Below are 12,353 nucleotides of genomic sequence, written 5' to 3' on the forward strand. Positions count from 1 at the left end.
ATGCAGAGATAGAAGCACCTTCCCATCCAGCCCCAGGTACCTTATAAATAGGGGCCTTGAGTCTCAGAAGGAACTTAATTGAATCTGTTAGTTCTGGCTTGCCCTCCCTTCCCTGACCCCCAAACAACAAGCTAGAAACAACATCCCACAGAATTACAGCAAAAATATTATTTCACACACTGCTCCCTCATAAAAATCCCTTGCTAAAGCACTCTCAAATCCTGCAGCCTGAGGCAGTTATGATTTTATTTTACAGATGGGAAAATGAAGACCTGCAGAATTGACTTGACACAGTAAGAACTGGAAGAGCTAGATTTTGGAAGCCAGACCTATGCCTGGGAATTTGTATTTCTAGGAGCAGAGGGTCTCTTTTCTAAGGAGAAGTTTAGGGATGATGTGGCGGAATCAGGAGTTCATCATGAGGTCCTTTTCGTGGGTGACCTTCACATCCTGGGACCTGGCCTTTTGTCTGGTTGGAAAATGGTCTTTGGTTAGGACATACTGTCAAGGAATGTATTGCTTTTTTGTTGGTAGTGGCCAAGAGTTGAAACTGAGTGAATACTCATCAGTAGGGGAATGGCCGAATAGCTTTGACACCTTTATGTTGTGAATCATAACAGAACCATTAAAAGGATTTTGGCAAATTTGGTAGAACAAAAAAAGGGTGAGACTGTGTAGGATGTATAATTCCATTTTGTTAAACAGTAATGCCCCCACACCGTCCAAAACGTCACTATTCAGTTTCTATGTGTATAAAATTACATGGGGAGAATTGTGGCAGGACACAAACTAAGATGTTAACATGGGCCACCTGGAAAGGCAGGGCTGTGGGTAGCCATGTGGGAGGGTAGGGCATAGGAGAATAGTATCAGTGATATGATGCTATTTGAATAAATTATACATATGCATATGTATGTATACATATGCATAAAGGAATGCACACAATTATGTGTATAAATAAATAAAAAAAAATCAAACAAACTAGAGTAGTTCTAATAAGAACAAGGCTCTGAGCCCCACATGGGTCAGTTACCTTGGCGAGAGCTCGGTTCCACGGCTGCAGGCTTTACCCTCCAGATCAGCTGTGTTGCCAAGTGAAGGACATTGGTCAGAAGTGGGCGGCTGAGTCCAGACACTGCTGCGTTTGGCAAATCAATAATTCTAGCTCCTGTCTCTGCTGTATGTACGTACTGTGCTGGCATTTGCATGATTTTTCAAGGTCAGGTATTTTTATCCCCATTTTATGGATGAGGAAAAACAAGGGCAAGTCACTCAAGACCACATAGTGACTGAGTGGTGCTGAAATTCAAGCCCAGGTCTGTGAGTCCAGAACTCCAGCTTCTCAGGTCACTTCCTGATCGCATCTGGAGCTGGGCTCTGCTGCCCTCAGTGGAGGGAGCACCCACCTGCTTTGATCCAAGCTCAGATTGCTGCGGGGCCCTCTCTCACAGGTGTGGGTCCCACAGTGCAGGTTTTGCTACTTCCACAAAATCAGCCACCACTGACTGCGCATTCCCTGTGTGTCTTCACTGGCCCCTTTCTTGGTTTTGAGTGGCAAAGCTTCTTATCTGTGTGTAGGGAGAGCAGCCTATTTGGGCTACAGTCCCCAAGAGAGTGGGCTGCACAGCAAAGTAGGGCCTCCGGTTGTCCTACCTCAGGACAGGTGAAAGGCAGACGGGCTTGTGAAAAAGGAAGACACTTTGGCCAAATTGGACATCTATTTGGCCCCTGCGTCCTTTCACCAGTCCCTCGGGGAGTCAATGCTTAGGTCTTTCACGTGGATCTCACTTCCACGCCTGCCTGCCACATCCCCAGCCCTGCTGACCACAGAAGAACTCATAGTTGTGGCTTATTTGGTGACTTCCACACAAATTGCCGAGTACCTTTGCTGTCACCAAAGGTCCCTCAAAGCCAGTATTTAAGATAAAAATCACAGGTCTGCAAGTTGATATTACTTGGGAGTCCCTCTGTTAGCCTTGGTTTTCTCATTCAGAAAACAGGAATACGATTTTGCTCCCACTTGTCATTAAAAGAATATATATGGCTAGGTGCGGTGGCTCACACCTGTAATCCCAGCATTTTGGGAGGTGGAGGCAGGTGGATCACTTGAGGCCAGGAGTTTGAGATCAGCCTGGCCAACATGGCGAAGCCCCGTCTCTACTAAAAATACAAAAATTAGCTGGGTGTGGTGGTGGGCGCCTGTAATCCCAGCTACTTGGGGGGCTGACGTGCAAAAATTGCTTGAGCCTGGGAGGCAGAGGTTGCAGTGAGCCGAGATCATGCCACTGCACTCCAGCCTGGGCAACAGAGCGAGATTCTGTCTCCAAAAAAAAAAAAAAAAGGAATACATATGATAGATAATTTGTTAAAAAATAGCAAGAGAGATACCATATACTGGAAAGATAAGGCTAGTTCTGTGTCTTAAGTTTTGGCTGAAAACAACCATGCTACTGATGCCAACAGTAATTGCCATTTTGTTTTTTTTTTGAGATGGAGTCTCATTCTGTTGTCCAGGGTGGAGTGCAGTGGCGTGATCTCAGCTCACTGCAACCTTCACCTCTTGGGTTCAAGCAATTCTCCTGCCTCAGACTCCCAAGTAGCTGGGATTACACCGCCGCCTTGGCCTCCCAAAGTGCGGGGATTACAGGCGTGAGTTACTGCGCCTGGCTAGTAATTGCCATTTTTATGTAATAAGTCTGGACATTTCCAGTGTGAAAGGACTGCTGTCTTCTCCAGGGTGCTGTTTTTTGAGACAGGGTCTCACTCTGTCGCCCAGGCAGGAGTGCAGTGGCTCAATCTCGACTCATGGCAAACTCTGCCTCCTGGGTTTAAGTGATTCTCCTGCCTCAGCCTTCCGAACAGCTGGGATTACAGGTATGCACCACCACGCCCAGCTAAGTTTTATATTTTTAGTAGAGACGAAGTTTCACCATGTTGGCCAGGCTGGTCTTGAACTCCTGACCTCAAGTGATCTGCCCATCTCGGCCTCCCAAAGTGCTGGGATTACAGCTGTGAGCCACCGTGCCTGGCCTGGTGCTGTGTTTCAACAACGGCCTCAATGACTTCCAGGAGCAGGCCCGTTTTGTGAAAGTCGACTTGACTGGAGGGGTTAGCTGGCTGCAGGGACAGTGTCCCTGGCCCTCATGCCCTCTCTGTGTCGGGTGGCCCCATTCCCCTGGTGGGGTTGCTACAGCTGGCACTGGAGCCACTGTTGCTGCCTTCTTTCACCGCCTGTGGAAGCCGCCACAGATTCCAGGAGGGGAGGACGGAATGAAGAAAAAGCTTGCAGCAGGCTGCGGTCTTCACTCAAGGATCTGGAGCAAAACCTGTCCATGGGCCAGCTCCTTTCCTCTCTGCCTCCTTTCACTTCATGAAGGCCGTAGACAAACTGTCTGGTCTCTCAGCTTATCTTTCTAGAGAAGAGATTCTTTTGAAGGAGCCTGTGTAAATGTTGTGATTGTCAACAGTGATCTTTTTTTTTTTTTGGTGGAGTCTTGCTGTGTCTCCCAGGCTGGAGTGCAATGGCGCAATCTCTGCTCACTGCAACCTCTGCCTCCCAGGTTCAAGCGATTCTCCTGCCTCCGCTTCCCAAGTAACTGGGATTACAGGTGCCTGCCACTGTGCCTAGCTAAGTTTTGTATTTTTAGTAGCGATGGGGTTTCGCCATGTTGGCCAGGCTGGTCTCCAACTCCTGACCTACAGTGATCCACCCGCCTTGGACTCCCAAAGTGCTGGGATTACAGGCGTGAGCCACCACACCTGGCCGTGATCTTATTATTAGTTCCTTAAGGGCTGGGACTAAGTCTCCAGTACCTGCCACAGTGCCTGATGCATAGTAGGACCCCAAAGAAATGTTTTTCATTGGCATGAAACTCCCTATAGATCCATGGCTGGACAGCATGACAAGTGATCATTTAGGAAGGGTTTTCTTTCTTCCTTTGCCTTCCTCTGTGCATGACAAAGTGTGGGATCAGTAAACCTTTCCCCCACCCTTATTCTTCTTTGCACTGTTTTACTTAAAAAGTGATTTCTGGCCAGGTGTGGTGGTTCATGCCTGTAATCCCAGCACTTTGGGAGGCTGAGATGGGTGGATCACTTGAGGTCAGGAATTCGAGACCAGCCTGGCCAATACGGTGAAACCCCGTCTCTACTAAAAACACAAAAATTAGCCAGGCGTGGTGTGGCGCACCTATAGTCTCAGCTACTCAGGAGTCTGAGGCAGGAGAATTGCTTGAACCTGGGAGGCGGAGGTTGCAGTGAGCCTGAGATTGCACCAGTACACTCCAGTCAGGACCACAGAAGGAAACTCTGTCTTAAAAAAAAAAAAATGTGATTTTCTTCTGACCAATTAAGTAAAGGTGATTGGACCTTTCCACACACTCCTCTCCTGTTTGCATTCTGAGAGGGGATGTTGAAATAGGTTCTGTTTGGTTCTGCTTCAATCTAGGAGTAGATTGACCAGCTTGAGAGAGATTTTCTTCATCCCGAGAGCTACTCCTGTTAGGAATGTGGAGTCTTCTGAGGTCCCAGATCCAGATAAGACAAGGGCGGGAGCTCTCAGTGGGCTCCTAAGCACTGGGTAGGAGGTTGTCCTTCAGAGAAAAGGGAAAAAAAATTCATCCAGATAGACTGATAAAAGGAGTGACATCACAGTAGGCATGGCAACCACAGGGTAATCATAATCTCCCCACGAGGTGGTCAGAACCCCAAGGGAAGACCTAGTTTCACTGCGCTCCTTCTCCCTTCAGGGCAGGCAGGAGCAGGGAGGCATGGAGGAGGGTGCGCTTATCCAGTGGCTGGAGTAGGCCAGGGGTTTTGCTTCTCACCCCAGCACTGCCCCCCTGCTGTGGCAGTTTCTCTGGAGTGCTGGTGTGCCACCTGGAAGCATTCACATTCGGTTGCTTTATTATCCAGGGTTGCCCTGGGAGTTTGGTGGGAGAGAGGGAGCAAAATGGGAGAGTGAGGGAAACATATCACTGGAGAGGGAAGTAGAGATGTGATATGATCCGCAGAACGCCATGCTTTGTCCTCAGTGACCCCACCCCAGAGGCTCCAACCCCTTCTGAGAACACAATGGTCAGCCTCCTGCTCCTCACTGGCTTCTTCTTTGGGCCTGGATTTCCACAGCACACCTGGAAGCCATGTAAGTTGTACTCATTTCAAAGCCACTTGTGTCTCCAGCATCTCCCCGAGGCACCCGTGTGGTGACTGCTGGGCCTCGGGCTGTCTGGGAGTGTTGTCTCCAGCAGGTGTATCTTGAACACAAAGCACAGGTTTTAGGGTCGAAGAGTCAAATAAGGGGGATGAATCAAGAGGTTGGTTTTTGGTGGCTTCTGGGTGTCCTGGGCCTGGAAATCATTTCTCCTTTCCTGTCCTTGTAGGGTAACTATGCCCAGGTCAGACCTAGTTGCTGTCTTGCTGCGGGTTAAGACATAGTTGCATGTATGTCTTGCTGCCCCCCTGGCATATGGGGTTTTACAAGTGGGTGAGGCAGTCCGCCCACAGAGTGAGCAGCCAGAGAAGGCCAATGCTCCATCTTCTCCTCTTCGTCAGCGCCCCCTCCCCCAGCTGTGGATGCGTGAAGACATCATTTAAGGGTCTCCCGGGAAGCAGGCTGTCTGGCTTCTTGACTCAGAATATCTGGAGCTCCTGCTGCAAGCTGGAGAAACTGCTTCCCCAGCGCCTTGTGGCTCTGGGTCACTTTTTAAAGGATGATTGAATTTTTCTATTGAGAGAAAATTCACACAACATAAAATTCACCATTCTAACCACTTGAAAGTGCATAATTCAGTGGTGGTTCGTACATCCACCATCAGCCACAGCTGACGACAGAACATTTTCATCACCCTAAAAAGAAATCCTGGCCTGGCGTGGTGGCTCATGCCTGTAATCCCAGCACTTTGGGAGGCCGAGGAGGGAGGATCACGAGGTCAGGGGTTTGAGACCAGCCTGGCCAACATGGTGAAACCCTGTCTCTACTAAAAATACAAAAATTAGCCAGGTGTGGTGGTGCGTGCCTGTAATCCCAGTTACTCAGGAGGCTGAGGCAGGAGGATTGCTTGAACCCAGGAGGCAGTGGTTGCAGTGAGCCGAGACCGTGCCACTGCACTCCAGCCTGGGCGACAGAAAAAGAAAAAAAAAGAAATCCTGCACTCAGGAAACAGACACTCCCCACTCCCCTGTCCCCTCTGCCCCTGATAACCACTAATCTGCTTTTTGTCTCCTTGGATTTCCCTATTCTAGATATTCCATAGAAATGAAATCGTATAGTCCGGGTGCGGTGGCTCAAGCCTGTAATCCCAGCACTTTGGGAGGCCGAGACGGGCGGATCACGAGGTCAGGAGATTGAGACCATCCTGGCTAACAAAGTGAAACCCCGTCTCTACTAAAAAATACAAAAACCTAGCCGGGCGAGGTGGCAGGCGCCTGTAGTCCCAGCTACTCGGGAGGCTGAGGCAGGAGAATGGCGTGAACCCGGGAGGCGGAGCTTGCAGTGAGCTGAGATCGCGCCACTGCACTCCAGTCTGGGCGACAAAGCAAGACTCTGTCTCAAGAAAAAAAATAAAAAGAAATGAAATCGTATAACACATGTGGCCTTTGCATCTGGCTTCTGTCACTCAGCATAATGTTTTCAGTGTTCAGCCGTGTTGTTTCATGTTTCAGTACTCCCTTTTTATGGCTGAGTAATAGTCCCTTGTATGAATACACCACATTTGATTTACCTATTCATCTGTTGATGGACATTTGGGTTATCTCTGCTTTTTGGCTGTTATGAAGAATGCTAATATAAACCTTCATGTACAAGTCTTGGTGTGGACATAGGTTTTCAATTCTTTTGGGGTATATACCTAGGGGAGGAGTTTCTGGGTCACATGGTAACTCTGCGTTTGAAGTTTTGAAGAACTGCCAAGCTGTTTTCCACAGTGACTGCAGCATTTTGTGTTCCCATCAGTGATGTATGGGGGGTCCAGTTTCTCTACCTCTTTGCTGATGTTTGTGATTTTAGCCATCTCACCAGGTGTGAAGTGGTATCTCATTCATTGGTTTTTTTTTTTTTTGAGACAGTCTCACTCTGTCACCCAGGCTGGAGTGCAGTGGCACGATCTCAGCTCACTGCAACCTCCGCCTCCCCAGTTCAAGTAATTCTCCTGCCTCAGCTTCCTGAGTAGCTGGGATTACAGACACCTGCCACCATGCCCAGCTAATTTTTGTATTTTTAGTAGAGATAGGATTTCACCATATTGGCCAGGCTGGTCTCAAACTCCTGATCTCAAGTGATCTACCTGCCTTGGCCTCCCTAAGTGTTGACATTACAGGCATCAGACTCTACACCTGGCCTCATTGTAGGTTGTTTGTTTGTTTGTTCTGTTTTGAGACAGAGTCTCACTCTGTCACCCGGGCTGGAGTGCAGTGGCACAATCTCGGCTCACTGCAACCCTCTCCTCCCGGGTTCAATTCTTGTGCCTCAGCCTCTTGAGTAGCTGGGATTACAGGTGTGCACCACCACACCTGGCTAATTTCTATATTTTTAGTACAGAAGGAGTTTCACCATGTTAGTCAGGCTGGTCTCGAACTCCTGGCCTCAAGTGATCCGCCTGCCTCGACCTCCCAAAGTGCTGGGATTACAGGTGTGAGCCTCCATGCCCAGCCTCACTGTAGTTTTGATTTGCATTTCCCTAATGATCGAATGATGCTTCCTATCTTTTCATGTGTCTATTGGTCGTTTGTATGTTTTCTTTGGAGAAATATCTATTTGTTATTTGCCCATCTTAAAATTGGGCTGTTTGTCTTTTCATTGAGAAATGAGTTTATTTTAACACATGATTGTTCCTTCCCCAACCCCAGCACGGTGTGACCAGCCTGTGGAGATGGAGGAGTTTAGTGGGTCACTTAAAAGCAGGCCTAGGTCTTTGCCTCTTTGGTTACTCCTCAACGTTTTTTGGGGTCTCCTCTTCCATGGCTGCCCTTAAATGTTTTTTTTTCCCCCAGAGTTTCTGTCCTTGACTCAGTTCTTGTTTTGCTCCCAGTTCTCTGGCTGATCTCCTCTGCACCCTTGGCATCCATCTCCATACATAATGTTGGTTACTCCCAATGCACATATTCATCCTGGGCTTCTTTCTGGAGCTTCGTATTTGCATATCCAACTGGGACCTCAACATGTTCAAAACTCACTACGCTCTTCTGCCAAGCCTTCGCCTCCTCCCAGATTCCCCGTCAGGATGAGTGTTATCATCATCTACCTAGTTGGCCATGCTACACGTCATCTAGGATCCCTCCTCTCTCTCTCAGGCACATCTGCCCTCTTCCCAACCAGTTTTGTCCATTTACTTTGGTCTATAGCTCTTTCTAATGTGTTATCAGTTCATCACTCCCGCTCAGACTGCCTTAGTTCAGGACTTTGTCATTCCGATAGACTTCCTAGCTTTGAGTTACTTTCATCCATCTGTACTCTGCCAGAATGATCCAATTATATCACTGCCTATTTAAAACCCTTCAGTGACTCCTTGTTTTTTGAAGGATAAACTTCCAACTCCTTTGTTGGGTGTATGAGCCCTCCTGGATTTAACCTCTACCTTCTCTCCAAGTCATATTCCCCTGCTCATGGTTTCCTCAGACCTTACTTCAGCCATAAGGAATTCCTTGAGGTTTCTTGGATAGGTTGTGTTCCCTCAAATCATCATGCCTTGAGTGCCCTGCTATTGGTATGAGTTATATATGTGGCCCAGGACACATTTTCAGGACTGGATTATGGACCCAGTATGGCCCAAACCAACTACTAATATGGATAGAGAACATGGTGAGTGTGGGTTGGATGTGGATTTTGATTCAATGATTTAGTTATGTGAAAGAATTTGCAAACTGAATAGAAATTGAACTGTATCGTGTTGCATTTATAAACCACCTGTATTGCAAAAGCAATAAAGTCCCCTAGAAAAGTTCTGACATTTGCCCTATCTATAGTTCATAGTTACTTTACTTTTTGCACCAAAAACAACAGAGGATACATGGTGTGACCAGCATATATGTATAGGAGCCGATGGGACAAAATATCTGAAATTTTATTTGGATTCCAAGATTGCCATAGCTACGGACTGCTCTGAATACCGGCAATCTCTTACTTGTTTGGAGTCCCACCCCTTTAACCTCTGGATTTCTTATAACTTTTCCTAAGGATGTTAGTCCCTAGCTAGGGAAACTGAATGAAATTAAAGGAGGGATTCCTACTCTTTTCCAAATTATTTTTTAAAAAAATTTTTTGTTTATCTTAGATTGCTAGTTAGAACTTTATCTTTCTCCCTCAAAATTTATTTTTTTAATTTTAATTTTTTTTAAAAGAAACATGGTCTTACTCTGTTGTCCAGGCTAGAGTGCAGTGGTGCAATCATAGCTCATTGCAGCCTTGAACTCCTGGGCTCAAGCGATCCTCCTGCTTCAGCCTCCTGAGTAGCTGGGACTACAGCTACTATAGTCCCAGCCTGGCACCACGTCAGGCAATTTTTAATTTTTTTGTTGAGATGGGGTCTTGTTATGTTGCCCAGGCTGGTCTCAAATTCCTGACCTCAAGCGATCCTCCCACCTTGGCCTCCCAAAGTGCTGGGGTTACAGGCATGAGCCACCATACCTAGCCCTTCCTCAAATTTTTCCTTGGAAAAATGGCAAGCCTTCTGAAAAGTTGTGAAAATAGTGCAATGAACACCAATATCCCCTTCACTTAGATTCACCATTTACCAGCCTTTTGCTACATTTGTTTCCTCTTTCCCTACCTTTTATGCGCATGTGTGCCTGTGTGAGCACACATCTATATTTTCAGGAAAAGTGAGATTTAGTTCATAGTACACCTTTCTCTTCTTGGTATGTTTTCAAGCCTCTGGCAAAACCCAGTGCCAAAACTGAAGCCTTGAGTTCTTGGCTCAGTGCTGTCACTGACGGGAGCATACTTGGATGATCCTGAACACGTGCCTTCCCCCTCTCTGAGCCTCAGTTTCCCCATCAATGAAATGAGGGCTTGGATCCCCTGTTCCTGAAGCCCTTTCCTTGTACTCAATATTCTACAGCCCTGTGATAGCCAGAAAAACCCAGCCCTTTGGGAAATTGTCAGAAGATACTTAATGTACTTGTGAGATGAACCCCAGAAATTTATTGTTAGCTGGGCTTTGGCCAGGACTGTGTCTGGTTTATAACAAGGAGTGTTTTTTTTCTTTTTTTTTTTCCCTTGAGAGAGCTCCAGTGCTTTGCCTGCCGAGGCGGGGAGGTGGGCTTGGTGGGGTTTCTACTAGAAGGAAGTGGCAGGAACTCTGACCTGCTTGCTGTCAAGTTAGGAGACAGAGAGGCTCAGAACCACCCCCCCTGCCACGTTTCCTTGAGGTGCCTGCTTGTTTAATCTGCCGTTTGCCTTGCTTCCCCCAACGCCCTTTTATAGCTCCTTTTGTTCAAGGATCTTGCCACCTCCTTTCTCTGTCCCTGGCCCACCTCCAGGTTAAATATCCAAGAAGGACAGCGGTAGCCTGAAGATGCTGATGACATGGGGGACGTTCATGACTGGCCCCGAAGAAAGGCTCTCACAGGTGGGGGTGATCCACAGTGCTCCCACCCACAGAGCCCAGGGCAGAGGCCCGAGGTGTGCCAGGCTTATTTTACGGCTTTAATTCCCATGGGTAGGATTGGAGAAAGGTTTAGTAAAGGAGAAAAGGACTCAGATATGTCGGGGTTGAGGGAAGGAACTAGTGAGATTAGGGTAACAAGGGGTTCATTTATCCATTCGTAAGTGTTTATTGAAAGTCTACTATATTATGTGTAAGGTCCTTTTGACCCAGAAATCTGAAATTTGGGTAGCAGTCATTAATTTGTATTAGATACCATATATGTTATAGAAGTGGTAGAAATAATGTTAAAATTGTCATACTTCCTTTCCCGACGATCACATGCTAAGTGTGTCACATCTATTCCACTGAATCCTCCCAACAACCGGGATGAGGTGGTGTCGTCCTCACTGCGCAGGGGAGGAAAGGGAGGCTTGGAACAGTGTCTTGCTCAAGGTCAGGGAATGAGGAGAGGTGGAATTGGGATCTGAGTTCAAGTCTGATTTCAAATTCCACACTCTTCACCTCTGAGTCTCTTGTTTCTAAGAGCTGTTTAGGGACTGGCGTCAGTCTGTGATAGTTTTCACTCATCCCAAATATAAGGACCGGGTAACTGGATTTCTAATAAAGCTTACTTTAAAAAATTCAGTGGTTCCAAACCGGGGAGGGGGCGGTTTCCCACAGCTCCCCCTTCTCCTTCCCCTCCACTGCCATAGCAAAGAAATCTTCAGTCCAGTGTTAATTGATCTGAGGTTGAAGAACTCTGATTTAATTTGGAAAATTCATCTTACAATTATATTATCCTGACTTTGGGGACATGTATTCAATGTCCTTTCTTTTAAGAAACAATGGTGTTAAAAAAAAGTTGGCAAGGCCATGTTGAACGCTCCAATTTTGTTGTTGTTGCTAGAAATATCTTGGATTGTGGCCGGGCACGGTGGCTCATGCCTATAATCCTAACACTTTGGGAGGCCAGGGCAGGCGGATCACTTGAGATCAGGAGTTTGAAACCAGCCTGGCCAACGTGGTGAAACCCTGTCTCTACTAAAAAATACAAAAAAGTTAGCTGGGTGTCGTGGTGGGTGCCTATAATCCCAGCTACTTGGAAGGCTGAGGCAGGAGAATCACTTGAACCTGGGAGGTGAGATTGCAGTGAGCAGAGATCACGCCATTGCACTCCAGCCTGGGTGACAGAGCGAGACTCTGTCTCAAAAAAAAATTATCTTGGATTGTGAAATTCAAACATCTAGGAATTACTTGATCTAGGAATTACATAAAAAATACTGTTGGCTGGGTGCAGTGGCTCATGCCTGTAATCCCAGCACTTTGGGAGGCCAAGGTGGGTGGATCACAAGGTCAGGAGTTCGAGATCAGCTTGGCCAACATGGTGAAACCCTGTCTCTACTAAAAATACAAAAAATTAGCCAGGCGTGGTGGCATGCACTTGTAATCCCAGTTACTTGGGAGGCTGAGGCAGGAGAATTGCTTGAACCTGGGAGGCGGAGGTTACAGTGAGCTGAGACTGCGCCACTGCACTCCAGCCTGGGCAACAGAGCAAGACTCCGTCTCAAAAAATCAGAAAACAAAAAACAAAAAACTGTTTATTAGGGATTAAAGAAGGCAAATATCTCATGTTATAAGTAAGGCAATGTCTGGTGATGGGTTCTTGGGGCTCCTGGAGTTTGATTTAATAACAAATATTTATTGACCACATATTGTCTTATACTGTGAGAGGCCTTATGGGAGGTCAAAAGGAATTTTGCCCTAATGATC

The 12,353-nt window shown here is 47.0% G+C and overlaps 1 protein-coding gene across 5 annotated transcripts in view; it reads left to right on the forward strand.

Moving 5' to 3' along the window:
• Positions 1–12,353, forward strand: part of DPF3 (double PHD fingers 3) — a 282,885-nt gene that overhangs the window by 52,754 nt on the left and 217,778 nt on the right. Inside the window, exon 1 of one of the 5 annotated variants that reach the window (XM_031668017.1) lies at positions 4,269–5,143. The exons of the other annotated variants lie outside the window; for them this stretch is intronic. Within the exon in view, the coding sequence (XP_031523877.1) occupies positions 5,142–5,143 (2 nt within the window). The 5' untranslated portion in view covers positions 4,269–5,141. Of the gene's footprint in view, positions 1–4,268; positions 5,144–12,353 lie in introns of those variants that run through there. 5 annotated transcript variants of the gene reach the window in all.

Source organism: Papio anubis, chromosome 7, assembly GCF_008728515.1.
Source record: "Papio anubis isolate 15944 chromosome 7, Panubis1.0, whole genome shotgun sequence".
Lineage (NCBI taxonomy): Eukaryota > Metazoa > Chordata > Mammalia > Primates > Cercopithecidae > Papio > Papio anubis.